Source organism: Lissotriton helveticus, chromosome 1_1 (assembly GCF_964261635.1).
Source record: "Lissotriton helveticus chromosome 1_1, aLisHel1.1, whole genome shotgun sequence".
Taxonomy (NCBI): domain Eukaryota; kingdom Metazoa; phylum Chordata; class Amphibia; order Caudata; family Salamandridae; genus Lissotriton; species Lissotriton helveticus.
Window position 1 is genome coordinate 2,088,477,423 of NC_136057.1, and position 26,427 is coordinate 2,088,503,849.

Sequence of the window (26,427 nt, forward strand, 5' to 3'; positions counted from 1 at the left end):
TTATGCCATCAGCTGACACAGCATGTTTTTCAGCGGCTACTTCATTGGTACAGTCTTGAAAAAGCACCATGGCAGCACCATGTGTGCTGCATGTTCCAGACAAGAAGAGCTGTCTTCAAAATGAAAATTATCAAGAGCAGCAATTGTAAATCCTTTCCTGGTGAAGTGACTTGTAAGTGGTGTGCAGTCGGATTCACTGTACAGCATGAGCTACTAACAAGTTCCTGCTCCGTACTATGCCATTATAACTTGTTGATACACAAATCCTATTTAATGAAGTGATTAGCTCTCTACTTTTGCAATTGTCATGGATTGGGTGGGCAGTCATCATGTGTAGCAGAGTTTTCTTTTTGCCGTGATTTAATTCAGAAAACATGATTTGGAAAATACAGTACATTTGCACAGCATAAGCCTGTCGGTTCATGGGATTCTTTTCTATTTCTTCGCATATATGTTCATAGTCATCATCAATGTTCTCGGCTTCGGTTCTGATCTCAAGAACTTTAGTTTGTAACAGTTTTGCTTTGGTGATATTCAACAATGTTGTAAAAACTTTTAAGATGACATCATCCATTCTTGTTGACTATTATGATTTGTGTAGCCCTGAAACATCACAACATTTGTCATTAAGTCTAAAATCGAAATCTTTAAGAACGTTTCTTAAAATGGTTTCTGCTGATTTTACTGCATCTAGTGATTTTATTTTGGCAGCAAGAACTTCATGAGTCAAATCAGCTGAGAACACCATAAGTGGCTCCTTTTTTTGTCAGACTGACAAAACGAATTCTGTCATTGTACATTCTCACCACATTTTTCTGGTGAGAATGTACAATGACAGAATTCGTTCATTTTAATATTATGGATTAATACAGTTTCTTCAATGTTGACCATTTTTTCTCCGATCTCACGGAGTATGAACCCGTAGCCAGCACTCAAGTGTGGCTTTAAAACTTCATTTGCTTTTACAAAGAGTGCACTTAACTGAAGGCTGGTGGTTACGTTGCTGCTGGGAGCTTATTTTAGTTTCATATTTTTTTTAATGTATGCACTCATGCAGTTTGGGTGGGCATGCAAATCTGCTGCAAATACATTCACTTGGCTCTTTAGATCAGCTACTCTGCTGAAAACATAATCTTGTAAGAAACTAGCTGCAGATAAAAACATGTTTGCCCTTTGAGACTCACATACTCTATACTTTATTCTTTTGCCAATCCCTTTGGCCCTTGTTCTGGCTAAACCACAGATAACACATTGAATGTCCTCTGCTTTCTTATCAGTTGTTGGAGGTGGATGAGGGGTAAATGTAAATGTATTGCGACTTATATAGCACACGTATCACCCGAAGGCATCAAGGCGCTTGCCTTGGGAACCCGTCCTGGCTTTTTCATGTGAGATAACCCCTACTGGGTATCCCCAGGGTGAAAGCCAGGCACCCCGCAGCGGGTGGGCCGCCGTAGTGGAGATTAAGCAACTATTGCCCAGAGTTGCAGCGTGGGACCCCATGATTAGAATAGGCACCGAGGCGAGAATTATCGAGTCCGGACATTTTGGGCTCAGGACCCTGCCGCGTCAGGAATTGAACCCTGGTCCCGGGCCAGACCTCTGCATCAGAGTCTGCCGCTCTAATCAGTGAGCCACATTCCTCCAGGTAGCCATCTATCTTCTAAGTAGATTGACATTGAACTTGGCTGCCATCACTTTCTCAGAAGACTCGGATTCTCTTGTGTTTCACTGGTTTCTGCAATTTTTTTAATAAGTGTTTTCAGGCCTTTTTCCATTTTATACAACTTATAGCACTTGTTATTACAATGATCAAAAATGTTATCCTCTTCACCCATCAGTTTCAATCTTTTATTAGCTTTGTCTTGCCATATTTCAGCAGCATCGCAAACTCTCTTCTGTCCAGCCGCAGTTGATGTTAGCTTTTCTTTCAGATTAGTTTGTCATATGACACATTTTTCTTTGTTGAAGGAGTCCTCAGACTTTGTAGTTAGCAACACTTTGTCAGGAGGGAGACCTCCTCTGCTACCACCTGCTTCCCTCCTGTTGATAAATTTGAATAAACAGAAAACCTGAAACAAAAACAATATTAAAATAAATTACCAATATAATGGCTAAAGCACATCATTATAAAGCCGCCATTTTGGACAATGGCCAAAGCGTTGCTCTGAGGAGTTATTTTCTGTCTCTTTAAGGCTACTTGACCCCCAAAACCTATGTTTTGGCACCAAAATGAAGTATATAGGTCTCATGGTTCCTGAAATTTTACATTATCACTGCAACACATCCTCCATGGTTAAAAATATCATCCAGAAAAATTCAGCCTGAATTGGCAATGTCTACCAAGCTAAATTACTTCTCTAATGATACAAAAACACAAATTAAAAATGAAAATCTCTGGACAACAATTTTTTTACAGAGGTATATTAAGGAGCCAGGACTAAGTTCAAGTTGGTGAGCTCTATGCGATTTGTAAGGGGAGCTCTTTCTAGAACCTAAGTGCGAATTTAAAAAGCCTTCAAGATCCTAATTCTTGTTTATTAATAAGGTGCTTTAGCAGGGATACAAATAGTGTGATGGTCAATGTGTGCAATGACCCCTAATATATAATAGACATCAAACTCTCAAAAATGTCAGCTTTTTTAAATAAAACATTGTCTATGACAAGTGTGAACTCTGTAAAATGGAATGTAAAGTTTCTTCTCTAGAATGTATAATGTTACACAATTTCCTTATAACTTGAATGTGTATACTATACAGTACACTAATCCTGAATGTGGCTAAATTTTACACAGTGCTTTATGGTAGGAAGCATTTTTTGTTTTGAAATACATTTCTCTAAATGTGTTTAGTTGCCTTGAGCATTGCATGTATTTTGATATTCAGGGCAATGGTCATTTGCATTGACCTGACTGATTTTATCTTTATTTTAGCCTTTCTTCATTGGAGGCAAAAGTTCTCCAGGGTTGGTGATTACTGCTCAAGCTGTGAGAAATGACAACAAGAATCAAGGACACCAAGTGATTGTTTACACTGACTACCATGCCTCCAAACCCCAGATTCAGGCCTATGTGGTGGAACTCACCAGCTCCAGCAGATGGCGCGCCTGTGCTGATGCTGCCATTGTGAACCATCATGAGGCAGAGGTGAGGCCACTGTAGACACTGGAAGAAAAGAAAAATATTAGGAAGAATTGACAGTCTTTCTAATTAAATTATTAGTTTCTAGTCGCTTCATCTTTCAATCCCTTTTCAGGTGTATCTAAGATGGGGGCTAAGTTGCCAGGACTACAAAATTGCAGTGAAGGCTGAGACTGGTCTCTTTGACAGTCAGCCTGGTATGAGACTCAAGGTGGAATGGCCAAGAATACCTCCCCCACTCAAATCAGCTGGAAAATTGTAAGTCAACACAGTATTATTAGCGTTTGCCTTTTACTGACTTGAATCATAGTTAAATCTCTAATTTTGCAAGTACCCCAGAGAACTTTGTATGCCGGCGAGTTGAATTTGTTGGTTCTTGCAAATGTTCTGCACTTTTTAGGAACCCTGGCTATAAGATACATATTTGCAATGTGTAATTTAGCTTGTTCAAGGAAGATGCAGTGAGGGCTAGAGTATTTGATAAGAGTATTGATAAATATGTGAGAGATTCTAGAATGTCATGAGGATGCTTTCTTTTGTAAACTAGAAAGATCAAGGGTCTCTAGGAGATAGCTTTTTCTACTAGGCTCATGGATGGGTGAAGTCAGAAGTGTAACAGGGGGCAGGCTTATCTGTTCTTGCTCTGTCAGGGAAGCAAACGACCAAGCACTTCTTCAGCACCCTTCCAACCACACACGCTACAATGTGTAGCTTGCTATCTGTGTGGGAAAGTGGGTAATCAGCACATAATGCTAGTAAGTACTATACAAATGCTACAATACTGTACAATACAATACATTTAAAGAAATGTTTATACTGTGGGTCAGTATGCCTGTTCAATAAAGAATGTTATATGTTTCAAAAGAAGTAGGCAATTCATAATGAAGAGCCAAATTCAAATATACCCCTCATTACATGAACTTTTAAGATAGAAGTTTAAAATTTGGGACATTGGCTGGCTTATGACACAGGGTACAGGAGAGGCAATTGCAACTGTTTTTCAACTTAAGTAATTGGATGTGGAGACTTACTATATCTGAGTTACAAATGGAAAGTATTTTAGATGTTAATCTGAAATGACAGGACAGGCTTTTGAAGAGGACTTTAGATGTGTGCTAGATGCTGAAAGAATAATATTTCAAAAGAACAGTTCTAACCAGTTGTACAAGATTCTTTTTTTTTTATTTATTTTTTTTTATTGACAAGCAGGGCAAGGAGATCAACGAATACATTTTTAACAAAACATATAATATAAAATCAAATAACGGTACAGATCTAAATACAAATAAAGTAACGCCAGACTCTTTGCATTACACATCCTTCAAATATAGCCATAAAACAGAACACAAAGCAAATGGAGAAATTATGTATATTCCTGGATCCATAATGACAAATTGGAAAAATACAGATATATATTCCCTGAGATCTACTACTATTAGTATCTTCTGTAGTCATGTACTATTCTAAAAAGGTGCCCCAAATTTTAACACATTTCCCGGTTGCTTTAATTCCCCGGTTCCTTGCAATTGAACCCTCCATAGTACAGATCTCATTAACTAACGCCCACCATTCCATTGTATGAGGAGGGTTCGGGGAGATCCAAGCTCTCGCAATAACCAATCTAGCGCTGGTCAGAAGTATATTTAACAAATCTATGTTAGTAGTACTAGATGGGTATATTGCAAGTAAAATTGAGGCTGCTGATAATGCATAACTGATCACTTTTTGCTTATATAAAATATTTTCTAATAAAATAGGATGGCTAAATAAACTGAAAGAACTGGCCTTTAATTTGGGACTAAGAGAGGCATGGGAGTCGCAATCTCCGCCACCCAAAGCTGTTATTAAAAAACTTTACTGGGATTGGGTACAGAGTAATGCCACGAGGGCTATGAATGTGGGCTCTCTCACTGACCAATTTTTGTCAATTAAGTGCGTGAGAAAATTGGAACCCTTTCTAGACCTGATAACTAAACCGTTGGATCGAGCGCTGTACCTAAAATTGCGATATGGGACGCTCCCGGTGCATGATTTTACGGCGAGATGGTCGAATTCTGATGCCCTCTTGCGTACATGTCCTGGGTGTGCGGCCCCAAAGGAATCAGTGGCTCATCTGTTTTTCGCTTGTCCAGCCTACAAAGGGGCGCGGAAATTCTGGTTGAAACCCGTCTGTAGGGAACTAGGGTTGAGGTGCCACAGCCAGGCACTACGTGTCCTCTCTACAGACTCTTCATCTGTCATTATGATCTGTGGGGTGGCCAAATTTTTGGGTAATGCATGGTTGACACGTTCCCGCTTACTAAAACTGCTCCTGGGGGGTCCTACAGGTTGAGGTGGAATTTTTTGTGTAGTAAATTATTGAAATGAGGTGCCCTTGCTTTTTATTGTATTTTATAATCTTTTTACTGGTAAATTGGAAATGTACATATATATGTATTCTTTTATGGTGATAAATTGCCGAATAAAGATATTTACGGGTATATTTTCTATTACCGACCAACACCCTGTTAATACCGGACATGTATAAATCATATGAACAATATCTGCAGCCACCAGCCCACACTTAGGGCATTTAGTACGGTCACTGCTCAGATTGTTTTGTGCCCATTTGGAAATTCTTAGAGGTGTATAATATAAGTGAGATATTGTTCTGTAGGATTCAAGTTCAAGTTCAAGGATTTATATAGCGCACTACTCACCCGGAGGGTCTCAAGGCGCTTGGGGATGGGTTCACTATTTATCGAATAGCCAGGTTTTAAGTTCCTTTCTGAAGGAGATGTGGTTCTGTGTAAGGCGGAGGTGGGTAGGGAGTGAGTTCCAAGTCTTGGCAGCCAAGTAGGAGAAGGATCTGCCTCCCATGGTGGATCTTTGGATACGCGGAACTGCGGCGAGGCCTTGATTGGAGGATCTTAGTTGGCGGGTGGGTGTGTAGAAGGATAGTCGAGAGTTGAGGCATTCGGGCCCTAGTTTGTAGAGGGCCTTGTGTGCGTGGGTGAGGAGACGGAATGTTATTCTCTTGTTGACGGGGAGCCAGTGGAGGTCTTTCAGGTGGCCGGTAATGTGATTTTGGCGAGGGATGTCCAAGATGAGTCTCGCTGATGCGTTTTGGATGCGTTGGAGTTTTTTCTGTAATTTGGCTATAATTCCGGCGTAGAGGGTGTTTCTGTAGTCCAGTCTACTCGTGACTAGTGCGTGGGTGACAGTCTTTCTTGTCTCGGAGGGGATCCAACGGAAGATTTTTTTGAGCATACGAAGTACGTTGAAGCAGGAGGATGAGACGGCGTTGACTTGTCTGGTCATCGAGAGTGAGGAATCTAGGATGAAGCCCAGGTTGCGTGCGTGATCTGTGGGTGTGGGTGCTGAGCCCAGAGCTGAAGGCCACCACGAGTCGTCCCAGGCAGAGGGGGATGATCCTAGGATGAGCACCTCCGTTTTGTCTGAGTTAAGTTTTAGGCGGCTGTTTTTCATCCATTCGGCTACTTCTTTCATGCCTTCGTGGAGGTTGGTTTTGGCGGAGTTAGGGTCTTTGGTGAGGGAAAGGATCAGCTGGGTGTCGTCAGCGTAGGAGATGATGTTAAGGTTGTGATGACGCGCGATGGATGCGAGTGGACTCATGTAAACGTTGAAGAGGGTGGGACTGAGTGATGATCCTTGTGGAACACCGCAAATGACCTCGGTAGCCTCTGATTTGAATGGCGGAAGTCTTACTCTCTGGGTTCTTCCGGCGAGGAACGAGATGATCCTGTCCAGTGCTTTTCCTTGTATTCCGATGTTGTTGAGGCGTTGTATGAGGGTGCTATGACAGACTGTGTCGAAGGCGGCGCAGAGGTCAAGTAGAATGAGGGCCACTGTTTCTCCGTTGTCCAGTAGTGTTCGGATATCGTCTGTGGCTGCGATGAGGGCGGTTTTGGTGCTGTGTCTGGCTCGAAAGCCGTTCTGTGAGGGATCGAGGGAGGTGTTGGATTCGAGGAAGGCGGCGAGTTGGCTATTGACGGCTTTCTCGATGACTTTTGCCGGGAAAGGGAGGAGGGATATTGGCCGGTAGTTTTTGAGTTCAGAGGGGTCTGCTGTGGGTTTCTTCAGGAGGGCGCTGACTTCGGCATGTTTCCAGCTTTCTGGGAAGGTAGCAGAGTTGAAGGAGCAGTTGATAACATCACGGAGATGGGGTGCGATGATGGAGTCTGCTTTGTTGAAGATGTGGTGGGGGCATGGGTCGGTTGGCGAGCCAGAGTGGATGGAGTTCATTAGGCGGATGGTGTTTTCGGTGGAGATTGGGTTCTAGGCGCTGAGAGTGTTAGAGGGCGGTTTATGTTCTGAGGGGGCTGGGGGGGATTGTTCGTTGGAACTGTTTTCGAAGCTGTTATGTATTTCAGCAATTTTGTTGTAGAAGAAGGAGGATAACGAATCGCAGAGGTCTTGGGAGGGAGTGATGTCGTTTGAGGCTGCTGCGGGGTTGGTAAATTCTTTGACGATGTTGAATAGTTCCTTGCTGTTATGGGCATTGATGTCGAGTCGATTCTTGAGTGCTGATTTCTTGGTGGATCGAATCAGCTGGTGGTGTTTGCGGGTGGCTGTCTTGAAGGTGGTCATGTTTTTGGCGGTTGGGTTTTTTCTCCAAGTTTTCTCGAGAGTACGGCATAGTTTCTTGGATTTCTTAAGGTCATCGTTGAACCAGGGGGCCTTTTTGCAGTCTTGTTTGGTGTGATTGTTTTTCAAGGGTGCTAATTCGTCCGCGCTGTGAGTGATCCATTGTTTTAATTTGATGGCAGCTTGGTTTGGGTCCGATGAGAGGGCGGGTGGTTTTTGGTTGAGCGATGTGAGGAGTTGGTCGGTGGAGATTTTATTCCATTTTCTTCGGGGAATAGGTTGTGGGGGGTTGTGGGTCGAGGTTGTTTTGTAGCTGAAGTGAACACAACTGTGGTCCGTCCAGTGGAGAGCCGTGGTGCGATCGAAGGAGATGTGTTTGCTGGAAGTGAAGATTGGGTCTAGCGTATGCCCGGCTACATGGCTGGGGGTGTCAGCAAGTTGTTTGAGTCCGAGATTGGCCAGGTTGTCCGGATTGAAGCATTAGACTAGATGAATAAGTCACTTTGTTGATGTTTACTAAAGCGTTTGAGATATTCTGAGTTGTCACATTAAATCCTAATATGGAAGTCCATTTTATCGCTAATCGAGGAGTTTCATCCAGCTTGTTTTGATTTAAACACTTATATCCCATACTAATTAGTGATTTTCGATTTGTTGAGTAAAAACAGCTCCATAAATCTGAGCTACTTATAGATATCAAGTTCATCTTACGAATTAAATAGTCCCTTATTTGAATATACTTAAAACGCATCATTTCCGGTAATTTGAACAAAAGTTTCAAAGTTTCAAATTGTAAGAAGCCACTTGAACCATATAAGTCTCCCAATTTTAGAATACCATATTTAGCCCAGTCTCGTCCCGTATTATCACTAAAAATCCCTGGGAGTCCAGGATTACCCCAAAGTAACAAGTCAGTGTGAAAAAAAGAAGTTTCACAATTAATCATAATCATATTCCAGATACGTACTGCATCCCGTGCAGTCTTAAATTTTACACGTTTAAAATAATTCGGATCCTGCACCTTTGCCAAAACTAGTTTTGCCTCTCTGCCAAGCATAACTTGATGAAAGAAAAATTGTTTATAACTAGTAAACAGACTACGAAGCCGGTTCAAAAAGGAAGCAAAAAAGTAGGCTCTAAAATCAGGGAAATTAAGACCTCCTTTTTCCAATGGTAATTTCAGAATTGCCATTGATCTTCGAGGCTTCTTATAGCCCCACAAAAAGGTATTAATAATACTGTCCAACTTTTTAAAAAACAGATTATTAACGCGCAGAGGAATACAACGAAAAAGATATAAGAATTTAGGCAGGACATTCATTTTAATCAAATTCATTCGTCCCAACAAGTTAAGCGGAATCTTATGCCACTTTTTTAAAAGAGCTGCCACTTCTTTCAATAAAGGTTCGTAGTTTAATGAGTTTATGTCCGAGATCTTTGAAGAAATTTTAACCCCTAAATAAAGCGCAGCCAGGCAATGTCCTGGAATTTGAGGATTAGACTGATAATTCATTATAACTTGCGTTTTATTAATATTAATTTTGTAACCTGCAATAGCCCCAAAGTTGTTGGCTTCTTCTGAGATCCCCACTAGTGCTTCTGCCACATTGGTGGTATAAATGGCTAAGTCATTGGCATAAGCAGTAATTTTCAGGATTTTGTCTTCATGATGCATGGGTTTTATTTTGACTTGCTCTTGAAGGGCATTAATAAACGGCTCCATGGAAAGAGTGAAGAGTAGGGGTGACAGAGGACACCCCTGCCGTGTCCCCCGTAAAATTGAAAATTTAGGTGAAACAGCCCCTGCATAGCTGATCTTGGCATTAGTATATTTATACAAAGCTTGCATACTTCTTAAAAAACGTCCTTTAAAGCCATATTGTTTCATCACCCCCCATAAATAATCCCACCCCACTCGGTCAAACGCCTTCTCTGCGTCTAAAAGTATCATCCCGAGTGGGGTGTGGTTAGTTGCTGCAACATCAAAGGCGGTAATCGCCATGTTAACATGGGTGGTAGTGTCCCTCCCAGCTACGAAGCCATGTTGTTCATTTACCAACAACGGCATAAGTGGGGCCATGCGAAGAGCCAACATCTTGGAGTATGCTTTAGCGTCAGCGTTAATCAATGATATAGGACGATAAGAGCCGCATTCCGTTGGTGATTTATTTATTTTAAGAAAAAACATAATTTTAGCTGTATTCCACGATTCTGGTACCTGCCCAGTAACGGCAATTAAATTAATAACTAAACATAAAAGTGGTAAGATTTCATCCGCGCAAATTTTATATAATTCTATGGGGAGGGTATCCTCACCAGCAGCTTTATTAGATGGGAGAGAAGTAACAGCATAATGCAGTTCCATTAACGTAACTTCTTCCTCGAGCCTATTAACACATTCTTGATCTAAGTATTCACGAACTGGGAGATTTTTATTAATATACATTTGTGTCTGCATTTCTGTACAGCTACCCTCTGGAGTGTATAGATTTTTATAGTATGTTACAAACTGATCCATTATTTGTACTGGCTGGGTATATGATATATTATTAGGGCCTTTTATGGATTTAACTGATGTTTTCGCTCGGTCATCTGCCACCTTGTAAGCCAGGGCCTTTCCTATCTTGTCCCCACATTCATATTGTGCCAGTTTATATTTGAGCAGCTTTCGGCTAATATTTTCCCTTAAAGCACATATAAGGGTCGAACGTGCAGTCACTAATTTAGTTTCTATTTGTTCAATATCCTCCGCCCCCAAACCACCAGCTCTCAAATTGTCAGCTAATTGTTTTTCCAGCTGCGAAATACCATTTGTAACAATCTTATCCTTTTGCCTTTGTTCTGCATTTTGTTTGTATACATACTGTTGCACGTGACCCCTGATAGAGTCTTTACAGGCATCCCAAACTGATAAAAGTGATGCACTTCCTAAATTGAATTCAATAAATTCTTTGATATGCGCCTTCAGTGTTCCAACATAAACTGCGTCTGCCAATATATATCTAGGAAAGGTAACCAATCTAACTTCCGGATCCTTTTGTATTATACTAAATGACAATAAAATTGGATTATGGTCCGACGAGACCTTTGGAAAGATATCCATACGTCCAACCTCAATAACCTCGTCTGATGCCCACGCCAAGTCTATTCGTGAATACAGTTTGTGGGGTGAGGAGTAGAACGTATAGCCAGGTTGATCTGGATACAAGCTCCTTCATACATCTTTTACATTGTGTATCCGAGCTAGTTCTAATATCGCCGCCCTAGTTTTACGCATGCGTCTGAATAGACCTCTCTTAGTCACATCCTGTTCATAGTTTAACACGCTGTTATAATCCCCCATCATGATAAGTTCTCCCTCCCACGAAAGCAATTCAATATTTAACCAATAAAAAATGCGCGGGTCATCAATATTTGGCCCGTATATAGCACAGAAAACAAATTTACGGTTCTCGACCTGCATTAGAGTAATGGCCCACCGTCCTCCATTGTCCGAGGCAGTTTTAATCACTACCCCCCATGGTTGCTTTTTTTTCAAGATTGCGACTCCTCTAATGGGAGCGTTAAAAGTAGTACACACCACCACTTCATGTCCCAGTTGACTCAGTATTTTTTTGTCTTTAAAGCAAATATGCGTTTCTGTTAACATAATTAAATGTGGATCATACATTTTAAGTTCCTCATACACCATACGCCTTTTGTTCTTATTGTTCAAGCCCGAAACATTCCAAGCTAAACACCTAAATTACAGCATTATAAATTCTTAATAAGAAAAAACGTTCTGTACCTTTCATTAATTGCCATAACATTACCTGTCTGCAGTTTCTAACGTTAACCACCTTAAACCTTGCCTTGTCCTTTTCTTTTTCTCCCCCCCTCCATCCACCCCCCCACCCTTGCCTCCCTTCCATCCCACTGGTACCCTCCCCCCTGTACCTACCCGGAAGCCCCCTCTATCTTCTGCTGCCGTTAGAAGGGCAGCCACCCTGAGAGAATTCCACAGGAACCCGAACCCTCTATATTGCCATCATATAGAATGACCATCGGCCAAAAGGTGAAATTCAAAAATAAAAGAAGAAAGAATGACCCTAATGAGTTATAAACAGCAGTAGTACCCATACCAATTTATTCTGATGTGGGTTTTTTTTTCCTTTTTTTCTTCCCCCCTTCCCCCCTTTCCTTTTTTTTCTGCCTCATTTCATTCTAATCCATTTGCTTTCTTAGTTTACTTAGTTAAGTTTTTAAATCCATTTTTGAGAGGAAATGCTCCGCTTCTTTGACATCATGGAAAAAGTGACTGTGTCCAGATTTAATACCTTTGAGGCGAGCAGGTTCTTGTAGATAGGCCATTGCTCCGTGGGACTTGAAAGAATCGATCAATTTACGTAGTCCCCATCTTTTGTCCACAGTGACCTTGCTGAGGTCGGATTTAACAAAAAAGGTTATATTATCAATTGTAACTGGAGTATTTGGCCTAGCTTTCATTGAAACTGCTTGTCGCAGCAGATAGTTCCCAAAATAGATTAAGAAGGGCCGTGGATATTTACTCTCTTGGGTTCTAGGGGTGATAGGTAGTCTATGTACCCGCTGGAGCTGTGAGTCCCAGTCCCAATCACCCAAATCCGGGAAAGCCCTCTGTAAAATCTTTACCATGTAGGCCCTTGCATCAGCTTCCTCAGATCCCTCGGGTATCCCAAAGAGTCTCAGGTTCTGCCGCCTCTGTCGGTTTTCCAGATCTTCAACCTTATTCTGCAGGGCCCCTATTTCCTCATTATGGCGATCAGATGAAGTCGAGGTAGTAGCGAGAGTTTCTTCCACTTCCACAACTCTTTGCTGTAGTTCCTCGATTTCTTTTGTCACGCCACTTAGTTTATTGGTAACTTCCTGGAGGGAGCTGTGCATTTTAGAGTTATCTTCTCTTGGTTGTCGGAAATTCTCTTGTACCTCTTGGCGATGATCCATTAATGTTTTTAGGATTAAATCCAAAGATGAAGTATTGGCATTAGCACCAGCGTTGGTGTGAACAGGAGCCGGTGGAGAGGAGATGGAGATAATAGGTGTTATTGTTGAACCGCAGTGTGGGGTAGTAACTGTGATAAATTTGTCCTTCTGAGAGTCCCCAGCAATAACAATGGCAGTGTTATCAGTCCTGGTGATACCATTAGGTAGTGTGTTTAAAGAAGCAGAGGGATCAGTTATAAAAGGCGACAATGGCAGTTCAGATTCTCTGTTTACATCCGCATTAGATAAGGTGTCACTTTTGGCCGGAGTAGCTTGTGGCTTTATTAATTTGACTCTAGGGCTCACCCCTACCGTAGAGCACCTTTCTGATAAACTTGGCTGAAGAATTTTGGCCTCTCATTTTTGAGCCTGAAACCACTTACCGAGTGGACTCTGATCTGTAAGCAGCTTCCCCCCGCTAATAGTTGGTATCAATGTATTTAATAAAGTTGCAGGGGTCATATTTCTCCCCCCCTTCTTAGCTTTATTTTTTGTCTTCCCCCTTTTCCTTAGAGCAGAGGATCTGATAGCCTTTAATTGTGCAGAGGTATATTCTATGTCCGCACCTGTATCTTCGCCACTCTCAATATCACCAGTCTCAACCAGCTCCTCGTATTCTGCATCGTCAGAGTTAACCTCTAGATGTGTCTCGCTACCAGTAACCTCATTTATACCATTTACATCAGTGACATTACGGAGACCAAAGTTTCTCTCGCCAGCTTCAGTTTGATCTAAAACTGGTAAAAGTTGCGGGGACTTAAAGTGAGGTTCAATAGCAGCATCTGCAGTATCTGTGGTAGGACTAATAGGAGTATCAGTCGTGATGATCTCACTGTGCTCAGTCTTATTTACGCAGTCCACCATATCTGCAGCACTCTTGCCCGCCATATCTAGCGACCCCTTACAATCTTTAGCTGAGTTTCCAATAGATTGTACAGAATCATTATCGTATATTCCTGCTGCTTCATTTTTATCCTTTCCTTTGTCCTTATTTTTGGCAGCAGTAACAGCAGCGGTATTAGCTTTATTAGGAATTTTTACCTTGCTGTTTACCAGTTTGTTTGTCCCCCTGGCGAGGCATCCTTGCTACCACTGCCGGTGAGATCGGTTTGAATACTGGAGTAACCCCTTCATCAAGACCATCTTCCATGGGGGTGCCTCTGGTTGCTTTATTCTTTATATTTTTAGGAGCCATTGGCACAATAATTTGACACAGTATATAGTAATGCCAATACACAAGTGTACCCGAACCCCTAGCAACGTAACGCTATTACTGAGGCTAAAAAAAGGGGCCTGGTATGTTTCACTCTTTTTCTCTTTTTCTTCTTCCCCCCCTAGCTCAGTGCTGGTGCTCAGCAGGCAAAATAAAACCACGAAACCGGCTCCTTACAGTAGCGTGGTCTCTTTAATAGCCCAATAATTTCTCAAGCAGTCCGAGACACAATACTTCGAGAAGTCTTGAAAAAAAAAGTCTTGAATTTTTTTTTTCTCTTTCCAAGATAACCTCCGTGGACTACTGGGTTAGTTCCCAAAACATCCGAACGAGGGCTCCACAAGGACTCCACGCCTCCACCGCGGCCGTTTCTGCTGCTTTCCGCTTCTGCCGTTTCCCCGGCACTGCCGGTTTCGAGATGCCTGATCGCTCCTCCTCCTCGCTCCTACCAACTCCCTCAGCCCGCTTCGGCTTCCGCTGCCGTTGCCTTGCTCACTCCTAGCGTGCCCTGCCACCAGCCGTGCGTCTCCGCAGACCGCAGAACTCAGACTCCAAGCCAGGTGGGCAGATGGTAGGCAGGGAGATGGCTCATAGGTACGTTCTGTTGGTTCTGTTGGTCCGTCGCTGTTTTGCTGTATTGCTGTATTGCGCCGATAGTGAGTTAAACAGTAATTGCTTGTCACTGAAGATCTTGTAACCGATGGCGCCGTGAGCAACCTCTATGGCATTCAATGACAAACTTCTCTGCACCTTCAGCTCGATGGTCCGTTCATTTTACGAGTTTGTAAAAGCTCATCGAGTATTTTCAAGCTCGAGGGCTCACTGAGGAGCGTTCTCTCCGTGGCGTCTTCACTCCGCCATCTTGCTTCCAGTCACACCAGTTGTACAAGATTCAAGCATTATCTTTAGCTATCTCGTACCCCTGTATTTAGCTCCACTCACAACTCAGTTGTGTGTGTGTGTGTACTTTCTATTCTGAGGAGTTTGCGTGGTGATCCTCTATTCACATTCAGTTCAGTTCAAGTAATTCTTTATTTAGCCAGACAGGCCATAAAAGACAAAGAAGCAACATTGCAGAGCATACTAATACAACATCATTAAAAGAGAATTCCACAATTCAAACATCAAATGAATAACATTCATTACAACAGCAAGATATCTCAAGCAATGAATATCACAAAAGACAAAAGGGATTCAAAAAAAGTTACACATAACAAGTGTGCCGATCATATAAAAGAAGTTCATCACAACCTTAAGTAATATATTAGCCCTCCATTGTTCTCCTAGCTCTGATAGCAGCTTTTAAGAAAGAGCATATTCTAAAAACATATTCGGAGTTTTTAACAATTGCAGATGATGTAGCTCTTCATTGAAAGTTCGATAACCAAGGGTTTTTTAACAAAGGCTTGAGAAAGTGCATTTGTGCTTTATATGCACAAAAAACATGTAAATAAAAAAAAAACTGTTCAGAGAGGTTATCACAAGGGAAAAGCTTTCCAGAGCTTCCCAAGATGTCATAAGAATTAGCAAAACACAAAAGACGCCATGCAGTGTTAGATCTGAACCGAAAAAGAAAAGATCGCACCCAATGAGTTTAATTCAAGTCCAAAATAGAAAAATGTCTCAGGGGAAGTGAGCAGCCTATTATAAAGTGACACTGCTTTTCGTACTCTCCATTGCAAATTTCCTTACTTCACAGAGCTGAAGCTATAAATGATTAACCATAAATGTATCCTCTTTCTTTATAGCTGTAGGTAAAGAAAAGAAAGAGGACAACCCAAACTCTTCAAAGTATTAGATATGCAACTTCCATGGTATAGCGATATCCTTATACAGGGCGAGCCAATCCCCAAAAATATTCCTGCATAGCTTGGCATGGGGTTTGACCTAGATACAGATCCAAAGCAACAGGGGTGCCAAGTGGACTATGTCCTCCATGTATTGCTGGTCAAGCTCTGCGTGGATGATATATCTTAAAGCTGTTGGAGGGAAGTGCAAAAACCTTAGACAAATATGGTTTAATTTAGACTGAAGTGAAGAAGCATTGTAATAACACTAAACCCCTTCCCTATACACTGCTCCAGGGATACATCGAGCGTTGTCTACTTTTAACAAGGGTAAAATATTACCTTTAAGTGAGGGGCTGGAAAGATTAAAGACGGCACCTGCAGATCTGCTGAGCTTGAAGAGAGAAGTCACCTGTGAGTGCCAGGTGCCTCAGAGTTAAACGTGATTCCCAGGTAACTAAACTCTTTAAGACCAATCAAGACTGTCCATTGGAAATTAGTCCACTTAAGGTCCTTTAACCAGGCTCACAAGCCATAATTTGTGACTTGCAGTAATTTGTGGTCAGATGTAGATTAATCATGAAGAGCATGAAACGGCTTTAGGTGTGCATGCAAATATGAACGCATCTCCAGTGATTCTAGGGGTGTCAACACGGCTGGATGCGAGGTAAGGACAAAAATCATATATATATATATATATATATATATATATATATATATATATATATATATATATTCACTGAAAAAACCATAGGTTTCAGGAGTTATATAGTTAGGAATTAGTTTTTAAAAAACATTTGAAATTCACTCAAAAAACTATAAGTTTTAGTGGTGTTATAATTAGCTGGACATTTTACTCATACAAAACCAATGAAATTGCTCCTATATAGTTAGTTGTACTAACTATATTTCGCGCACCCGCAATCCACTGCTGATGATGTCACATATTAGATCATTCATGACATGGTCAGTGACATCACTGATGACATCTCAAATGACATCACTGATGACATCATCCAGTGAATGTGGTTTGCTTCGTTATTTAAATATGCATTATATATATAGCAATTTACATTGAAGAATGAGTGGATATATATAAATAAATATTTGGATGGAGGATTTAGTAGCAGTGTAATTGACTGTTTACTTGACCAATTTATAATGTCTCACTAAATATAGTGGATAGTGACTAAACTGTGTGAATATCTGTATCACTTAGTCAGTTGTTGTGTAAACTGATTCTACAGTTGGTTACTAGCTATGTGAAAGTCTATATCAGTTTACTGAGTATTTGTATGGGAGTGTGAAAGTGTGTGTGGTTCGGTGGGGGGGGGTGTGACTGTCCAAAGATGTGTGAATAGTTGATTCAGTAGATATATGAAGTTAAAACTACATGTTTGGGTGAGGGAATCTCTTTATGGGTGTGGTGATGAGCAAATATATGAGCAAATATATTTCTCAAAGGTACAGGTCCAACAAACTAGAAAAATAAAAGGCAGTGTATGTGTCAGTTGTTGTATATAAATAAGTATACATAAGACACAATGATTGTGTGAGTGACTGTATGGATAACTGTGTAGTTGTAATAATGATTTTATAATTCACTAAGTATGACTTACTATCTAAATGAATAGAAGAAGTGGTGTTTGTATAAGTGTTTTGATAAGTAAATATGTAAGTATGATCCATTGTTTGCATAAGTGAGTAGGATGACTTCATATGTGAATAGGATGCGTGCTGTTGTTTAATGTTGATATAGATGTATAAGTATTTTTGATAGTGTTCTATTGTTCATTGACAGCATGTATGAGTGAATCCATAGGTAAGTGATTAGATGTGTGTATACATCTATGAATCACTGAGTGGATTTTTAGATACTTGTATTGCTGTGACAATGGATTTAAATATGATACTCTGTATTTTACAAACAGTGATGAAAAATTGTAATAGTGTATGAAAAGGTGTATGTGATTGTCACGTGGATGATGTCATCAGTGATGTCATCAGTGATGTCATTTGAGATGTCATCAGTGATGTCACTGACCATCTCATGAATGATCTAATATGTGACATCATCAGCAGTGGATTGCGGGTGCGCGAAATATAGTTAGTACAACTAACTATATAGGAGCAATTTAATTGGTTTTGTATGAGTAAAATGTCCAGCTAATTATAACACCACTAAAACGTATAGTTTTTTGAGTGAATTTCAAAGGTTTTTTAAAAACTAATTCCTAACTATATAACTCCTGAAACCTATGTTTTTTTCAGTGAATTTCAAAGGTTTTTTAAATGCTGATTCCTAACTATATAAGGCCTGAAACCTATGGTTTTTTCAGTGAATTTCAAAGGTTTTTTAAATGCTAATTCCTAACTATATAAAGCCTGAAACCTATGTTTTTTTCAGTGTTTTAAAAAAAATATTGATTGGTTAACTGGCTTATTAAGTGTATCTTAGTAAATACATATATTAGCGAGTAATGTTTAAATATTTAAATATATGCATGAGTGATGTAATATGTGACGTCATCAGCAGTGCATTGCAGACGTGCAAGTTATAGTGAGTCCAACTAACTATAACGTGGGAATTTCAATGGTTTTATGCGAGTAAAATTTCCAGCTAACTATAACTGGTGTGAAACCTATGGTTTTTTCAGTGAATTTCAAAGGTTTTTTAAATGCTAATTCCTAACTATAACTGGTGTGTAACCTATGGTTTTTCAGTGAATATATATATATATAAAATTTCTATGGCACAATGAAACCCCTCATTTTGTTCCTTTTCAAATTAAATGTATTAAGTGTTACCACTTTATTCCAATCAAGATGATTTCAGGTGTGCCATACTTTTGTCATAAGTAAGACTGTTAGCGTTCTAGTTGTTCTTTAGAACACTCTGGGACATTCAATCAGTCAATCAGTGACACTTATAGAGCGCGCTACATACCCATAGGGTCTCAAGGCGCTGGGGGGGGGTGCCGCTACTGCTCGAACAGCCAGGTCTTCAGCTTCTTCCTGAAGGAGAGGTGGTCTTGGGTCAGGCGCAGGTCGGGAGGGAGGGAGTTCCAGGTCTTGGCGGCCAGGTAGGAGAAGGACCTTCCTCCTGTAGTCGCTCTTCGGATGCGGGGGACGGCGGCGAGGGCGTGGTTGGCTGATCGGAGGTGGCGTTTGGGAGCGTAGAAGTTGACTCGGCTGTTGAGGTAGCTCGGGCCTTGGTCGTGTAGGGCTTTGTGTGCGTGGGTGAGGAGGCGGAAGGTGATTCTTTTGTTGACGGGGAGCCAGTGAAGGTCTCTCAGATGTCCGGAGATGTGGCTGGTTCGTGGGATGTCGAGGATGAGTCTGGCTGAGGCGTTCTGGATCCGCTGGAGTCTTTTCTGGAGCTTGGCGGTGGTGCCGGCGTAGAGGGCGTTGCCGTAGTCCAGTCGGCTGGTGACGAGGGCCTGGGTGACGGTCTTCCTGGTCTCGGTGGGGATCCACCAGAAGATCTTCCGTAGCATGCGTAGGATGTTGAAGCACGCCGAGGAGACGTTGTTGACTTGCCTGGTCATGGAGAGGGAGGAGTCCAGGATGAAGCCCAGGTTGCGTGCATGGTCTGTCGGTTTGGGTGCGGTGCCCAGGGCGGGGGGCCACCAGGAGTCGTCCCAGGCGGAGGGCGAGGAGCCCAGGATGAGGACCTCCGTCTTGTCCGAGTTCAGTTTCAGGCGGCTGGTCGTCATCCACTCGGCTACCTCTTTCATCCCTTCGTGCAGGTTGGCTCTGGCGGCGGCGGGGTCGTTGGTCAGGGAGAGGATCAGCTGGGTGTCGTCGGCGTAGGAGATTATGCTAAGGTTGTGCTTGCGTACGATGGCCGCGAGGGGGCTCATGTAGACGTTGAAGAGGGTGGGGCTCAGAGATGATCCTTGGGGGACGCCGCAGATGACTTCGGAGGCCTCTGATTTGTACGGTGGTAGGCGGACTCTCTGTGTTCTTCCGTCGAGGAAGGAGATGATCCATTCCAGCGCCTTGTCCTGGATTCCGATGTTGCTGAGGCGCCGTACTAGGGTGCGGTGGCAGACCGTGTCGAATGCCGCGGAGAGGTCTAGGAGGATGAGGGCCGCTGTTTCTCCATTGTCCATCAGGGCTCGGATGTCATCGGTGGCGGCGATGAGGGCGGTCTCGGTGCTGTGGTTGGCTCGGAAGCCGGACTGTGAGGGGTCGAGGGATCCGTTCGTCTCGAGGAAGGCGGCCATCTGCTTGTTGACGGTCTTCTCGATGACTTTGGCTGGAAACGGGAGAAGCGAGATGGGGCGGTAATTCTTGAGGTCGGTGGGGTCCGCTGTTGGTTTCTTGAGTAGAGCGCTGAGTTCGGCGTGTTTCCAGCTCTCAGGGAAGATGGTGGTGTCGAAGGATGTGTTGATGATGTCTCGCAGGTGGGGTGCGATGACAGCGTCGGCCTTGTTGAAGACGTGGTGAGGGCAGGGGTCGGTCGGTGATCCGGAGTGGATGGAGTTCATCGTGCGGATGGTGTCTTCGGTGCTGATCGGGGTCCAGGCGTGGAGGGTGGTGGTGGGGGGTGGTTGTTCGGTCATGGTGTGCGTTGGTTGGTTGTTGAAGCTGCTGTGTATGTCCGTGATCTTGTTGTGGAAGTATGCAGCGAGGGAGTTGCAAAGGTCTTGCGAAGGGGTGATGTCGTTGTTTCCTGCGCTGGGGTTGGAAAGCTCTTTCACGATGTTGAAGAGTTCCTTGCAGTTGTGTGCGTTGTTGTCCAACCGGTCCTTGTATGCTGTTTTCTTGGCGGTGCGGATCAGCTGGTGGTGTTTCCGGGTGGCAAGTTTGTAGGAGGTCCTGTTGTCCGGTGTCGGTTCCCTTTTCCAGACTTTCTCGAGGGCTCGGCAGTTCTTCTTGGAGCTCTTGAGTTCGTCGGTGAACCATGGTGCCTTCTTGCTGCCGGGTCTGCTAGGCGGGGCCCTCAGTGGGGCGAGTTCGTCCGCGCAGTTGCTGATCCACTTCGTGAGGTTGTCGGCGGCCTGGCTGGGGTTCGCTGTGCTGGCAGGAGGGTGCTGGCTCAGGGAGGTGGCGAGCTGGTCTGCTGTGATCTTGTTCCAGCTTCTGCGGGCGGCCTGTTGCTGGTGTTGGTGGGTCGTCGTTCTCTTGAAGGTGAAGTGGACGCAGCTGTGGTCCGTCCATTGAAGCTCTGTGGTGTGGCTGAAGTCAATGTCTGTGCTGGATGAGAAGACGGCGTCGAGTGTGTGTCCGGCGAGGTGGGTGGGGGTGGACACCAGTTGCTTGAGTCCAAGATTGGCGAGGTTGTCGAGCAGGGTGCTGGTGTTGCGGTCGTTGTTGTTCTCCAGATGGAAGTTGAGGTCTCCCAGGAGGATGTAGTCAGCGGAGGGGAGGGCATGCGGGCTGACATTCTGTCATTGGGCTATAGTTGGGCTACATCTGGCTGATATTTAGGCTACATTTGGGCTCTTTTGTCTCTGGTGGCCATCTTGGGAGACTGCATATCAGAATTTTTTTCATGAAATATAAGAGGATTTGAGAAGTCACTCAAAATGTGCCCTAATTTTTCTTTCTTCAGCACTAATCATAATTTCTATGGCAAAATGGACCCCCTCATTTTGTTCCTTTGCAAATTAAATGTTTTAAGTGTTAACACTTTATTCCAATCAAGATGACTTCAGGTGTGCCATACTTTTGTCATAAGTAAGACTGTTAGCGCTCTAGTTGTTCTTTAGAACACTCTGGGACATTCTGTAATTGGGCTATAGTTGGGCTACATCTGGCTGATATTTGGGCTACATTTGTTTCTTTTTGTCTCTGGTGGCCATCTTTGGGCTACATTGGGCTACATTCGGCTACATGGGGCTACATTTGGGCTCTAACCTATATATAGCCCAATGTAGCCCAATATATATTTTTTAAAAGTTAATTTTCGTAAAAACCACTGCAGCACATATCTTGAGACACAGCAAAGGCACATCGGGCTACCAGTCCCTACAATTTTGCCAAGTTCGGTGGAAAACCATTCAGCCGTTCGGGCTAAAAGTGAGTCCAACCGCCCTATGGAAATTAACATGGGGAAAACACGTTTTGGGACCCCCTTTTATCTCAGCCCCCGCTTGACGAATCCCCTCCAAACTATCAGGGAAGGAGCGGAGCGCCGGGAGGCAAAGTTAAGGAAAATTTCAGGAAGATTCCTCAACCGGCGCCAAAGTTATTCCCAATAGAATGTTGCGATTTCCCTATGGAAAACAATTCTAACTATATATACCTGCTGGCTATCGCCAGTAGGTAATAAAATTTCTATGGCAAAATGAAACCCCTCATTTTGTTCCTTTTCAAATTAAATGTATTAAGTGTTACCACTTTATTCCAATCAAGATGACTTCAGGTCTGCCATACTTTTGTCATAAGTAAGACTGTTAGCGTTCTAGTTGTTCTTTAGAACACTCTGGGACATTCTGTCATTGGGCTATAGTTGGGCTACATCTGGCTGATATTTAGGCTACATTTGGGCTCTTTTGTCTCTGGTGGCCATCTTGGGAGACTGCATATCAGAATTTTTTTAATGAAATATAAGAGGATTTGAGAAGTCACTCAAAATGTGCCCTAATTTTTCTTTCTTCAGCACTAATCATAATTTCTATGGCAAAATGAACCCCCTCATTTTGTTCCTTTGCAAATTAAATGTTTTAAGTGTTAACACTTTATTCCAATCAAGATGACTTCAGGTGTGCCATTCTTTTGTCATAAGTAAGACTGTTAGCGCTCTAGTTGTTCTTTAGAACACTCTGGGACATTCTGTAATTGGGCTATAGTTGGGCTACATCTGGCTGATATTTGGGCTACATTTGTTTTTTTTTGTCTCTGGTGGCCATTTTGGGCTACATTGGGCTACATTGGGCTACATTGGGCTACATTTGGGCTCTAACATATATATAGCCCAATGTAGCCCAATATATATTTTTTCAAAGTTAATTTTCGCAAAAACCACTGGAGCACATATCTTGAGACATAGCAAAGGCCCATCGGGCTACCAGTCCCTACAATTTTGCCAAGTTTGGTGGAAAACCATTCAGCCGTTCGGGCTAAAAGTGAGTCCAACCGGCCTTTGGAAATTAACATGGGGAAAACACATTTTGGGACCCCCCTTTTATCTTGGCCCCCGCTTGACGAATCCCCCCCAAACTTTCAGGGAAGGAGCGGAGCGCCGCAAGGCAAAGTTAAGGAAAGTTTCAGGAAGATTCCCCATCCGGTGCCAGAGTTATTCCCAATAGAATGTTGCGATTTCCCTATGGAAAACAATCCTAACTATATATACCTACTGGCTATCGCCAGTAGGTAATATATATATATATATATATATATCCTCGCTCTCTGCCCCAAGATACGTGGCACTCTTGTTGACGGGTGCGATCCAAGCGCGTCGGAGCCTCGCGCTCTATATATGCAAGCTCAATCCCTCCCGGTCCCGGGTGAGAAAATAAAGACTGCACACACGGGGATCTTCAATTCCAAACAGCAACTTTACTCGCACAGACGCGTTTCGGAAGCAGCGCTTCCTTCCTCAATGTTGTTACATTGCAACGCGTGCCAAGGCGCCATTTTATTTCAAAAAAGCACACACGGGTTTGAGTATGGGACATAAAGAGAGGACAGGCGCGCGAGCGCCATCTTGCTAGTACATGTAAACCATAACATAGCACTAAGTGTATATTATTACCACATTGTTTCAATGGCAGTTCTAAAATTAGAGCAAACCTTTAAAAAGAAGAAATGATGAAAAACATTGCTCTCGATTAGCGCCGTGAATCGGCAATTAACCTCTCATGTGTTATTATGTGTGGGCAGGGAGTAGAATCTTGCCGTGGATCGGCCTGTGGCAACCAACCAGGTTGCCTTTTCAATTACCAAAGTCCAGTACATAAAACTGTCCCAAAGATACCCTGTGTCGTTCATTGCATTATATAAAAAATTACTGTGTAGTTAACAAAATCCTGCGAAATCCAGAAATACACATAAATCAAGCAATATATTCATATGATCAGTAGATCTCGTCAATTCATCCAATAATGATACCTCGTCAATTGCAGAAAGAAAATCATAGCAAATAACAAATAACAAATTCATTTTCAGTTTTTCTGTATATATATGTGTGGTCTCAGCCAGATTGATCGCTGCCCTCAATTATTATTTACATGTTGTTTAACTGCCTAAGTGTACTGCTAATTCTTCTCCACAGTTAAGTCCCTCAGGGGCCTTAGTCTGACAATCTATAATATGTCGAGATCCCAATCTGCGGAGTTTCTGTAGTTTATCTCCTCCCCTGATATTTTCAGAAATTGCGTCCAAGCAATAGTACTGCAAGAGACTTCTGTCGCTATTGCGACAGGATATGAGAAGTCCCTATTGACTATGGCCCTCATGTGTTCCAAAATACGCAATTTTACGGGATTGATGGTGCTCCCTATGTACTTGAGCCCGCATGGGCATTGCAGGCAGTAAACTGCAACCGGCGTGCTGCAGGTTAGGAACTGATTGATTTTCTTTTTCTGTCTGTACCCTGTAATGTCATATGTGTAAACCCTTTTGCTATTGGCACAGGCCTTGCAGCGTCCACAAGGGAAAAAGCCCTTCACATCTTTTAGCTTTCCTGTCTTCGTTGGAATTGGCGACAGGTGGCTCTGTACCAAGGTGTCTCTCAGAGAACGGGCTCTCTTAAAGGTGATTAAAGGGTTGTCAGGCACGTCATTCCCTATGATATTATCATTTTTCAGCATATGCCAATGTCTCTTCAGAATTGTTCTGAGTTGTTGGCAGTCCTGAGAATAGGGAGTGATCATTCTGAATTTCTCTGTGTCAGTCATGGGTTTATTCTTTTTAGAGAATAGGGTGCTTCTCGATGGTAACCTAACCCTATCTAAGGTATTTTGCAGCAATTTCGTACTGTACCCCCTAGCTTCAAATCTCTCTATGCTCTCCTTAGCAGCAAGCTCAAAATCCTCATTGGTTGAACAATTGCGCTTCAACTGCAATAGCTCGCCATAGGGTATACTTTTGATAAGTTTCTGGGGATGATTGCTAGACGCATGTAGCGTGCTATTTCCTGCCGTTGGCTTTCTGTATAGGGAAGTTTTGATCTTATTGTCCGTCACCTCCACTCTTAGATCTAGGTACACTGCCGCACTAGTTACTGACCTGGCCAGTAAAAATCAGGTTACAATCATTGTCGTTCAGCACTGCAATATATTGCTGAGCTGTCTCAGTTGAGCCATTCCACACTATACAAAGATCGTCTATGTAACGATACCATGAGACGATACAGTTAGACCATCGCTTTTTCTCAGGAGCCCAGGCCTCCTGCTCCTCCCACCAGCCCACGAATAAATTCGCGTAGCTGGGGGCGAAGCAGGAACCCATGGCTGTACCAGAGAGCTGTCTAAATAAGGCATCTTGAAACAAAAAAATGTTATTATGAAGACAGAATGCAATTAACTCCATCAGCATGATGTTGTGTTGGGCATATTTCAAGGGTCTCTTTCCCAAAAAATAATCAATCGTCTTCATCCCTTGTACTTGCTCAATGCTCGTGTACAGGCTGGTAATGTCAAGTGTCAATATACAATAACCTGGGTGCCAGTCAATAGATTCAATTTTTTCAATAAAATCAGCAGTGTCACGAATGTATGATTTCAAACCCAAAACAATTTCAAATAGAAAATAGTCTAAAAACTTAGAGAGATTCTCGGTGAGGCTGCCCATAGATGAAATAATAGGGTACCCTGGTGGCTTGTCCATCCTCTTATGTACTTTAGGTAAGTAATAGAAGGTGGGGGTAACTGGATGTACTGTCTTGAGAAAAAGATATTCATCGGTCTCAAGCATTTGTTTGTCATGCCATTTTTTAAGTAATTCATGCAGCTCATCGATACTTAATTGGTATCGTTGTTTAGTAGTTGACTCATAACAGGTCACGTCTTGCAATTGGCGCATGGCTTCCTGGACGTATTCCTGCCGTGATAATATGACCACGTTGCCACCCTTATCTGAGGGTTTGCAGACTATGGAAGTGTCTGCGGCCAATATTTTCAATGCTGCCCGTTGTTTCTCGGTCAGGTTATTGCTTCGTCCAAATACTTTTTTGTGCATGCGCATTTTCCTTAGATCCTTGATCACGAGTTCCGAAAAAGTGTCTATCATATCCGTTTGTGTTGGAGGTACAAACTTCGATTTCAATTTGAGACCACTATATATATATAATAATAAAAAAGTAAAGGGGCCGATAAGTACCCTTGGCGCACTCCACATTTAAAACAAAACTCAGGCAACATGTCACCTTCCGGGCTGATGCGCAACTTAGCTTTCAAGTCGACATGTAAGTAATTCAAAAAGTTGACCAGGGGAGCCTCAATCCCAAGTTCCAGCAGTATTAACCACAGTTTTGACCTATTCACTGAGTTGAAGGCCGTGGACCGGTCAATAAACCCAAGATGCAAGGGACAGTGCTTGGCCATGGTGTACTAATTTATAATGAAGCTCAAATTTAAGCACTGCTCAATTGTTCCTAGTTCTTAACAGAACCCGTACTGGAAGGGCGACAGAATGTTCTGCTCTTCAGCCCGCTCAACAAACTGAGGAGGTTGTTGTCATTAATTACGCGCTAGCCAGATGCGCGTTATTGAGGCCCCCGCACTTTAAGCTGACCTGGGAGTGTTTG

General features: G+C 42.7%; 1 protein-coding gene across 3 annotated transcripts in view; it reads left to right on the plus strand.

The window, feature by feature from the left end:
• LOC144756098 (vitellogenin-A2-like) overlaps nucleotides 1–26,427 on the plus strand; it is a 607,161-nt gene that overhangs the window by 471,444 nt on the left and 109,290 nt on the right. For all 3 annotated transcript variants that reach the window (XM_078645640.1, XM_078645649.1, XM_078645632.1), the window contains exons 23-24: nucleotides 2,934–3,146; nucleotides 3,256–3,398. In XM_078645640.1, the coding sequence (XP_078501766.1) occupies nucleotides 2,934–3,146; nucleotides 3,256–3,398 (356 nt within the window). The remainder of the gene's footprint in view (nucleotides 1–2,933; nucleotides 3,147–3,255; nucleotides 3,399–26,427) is intronic.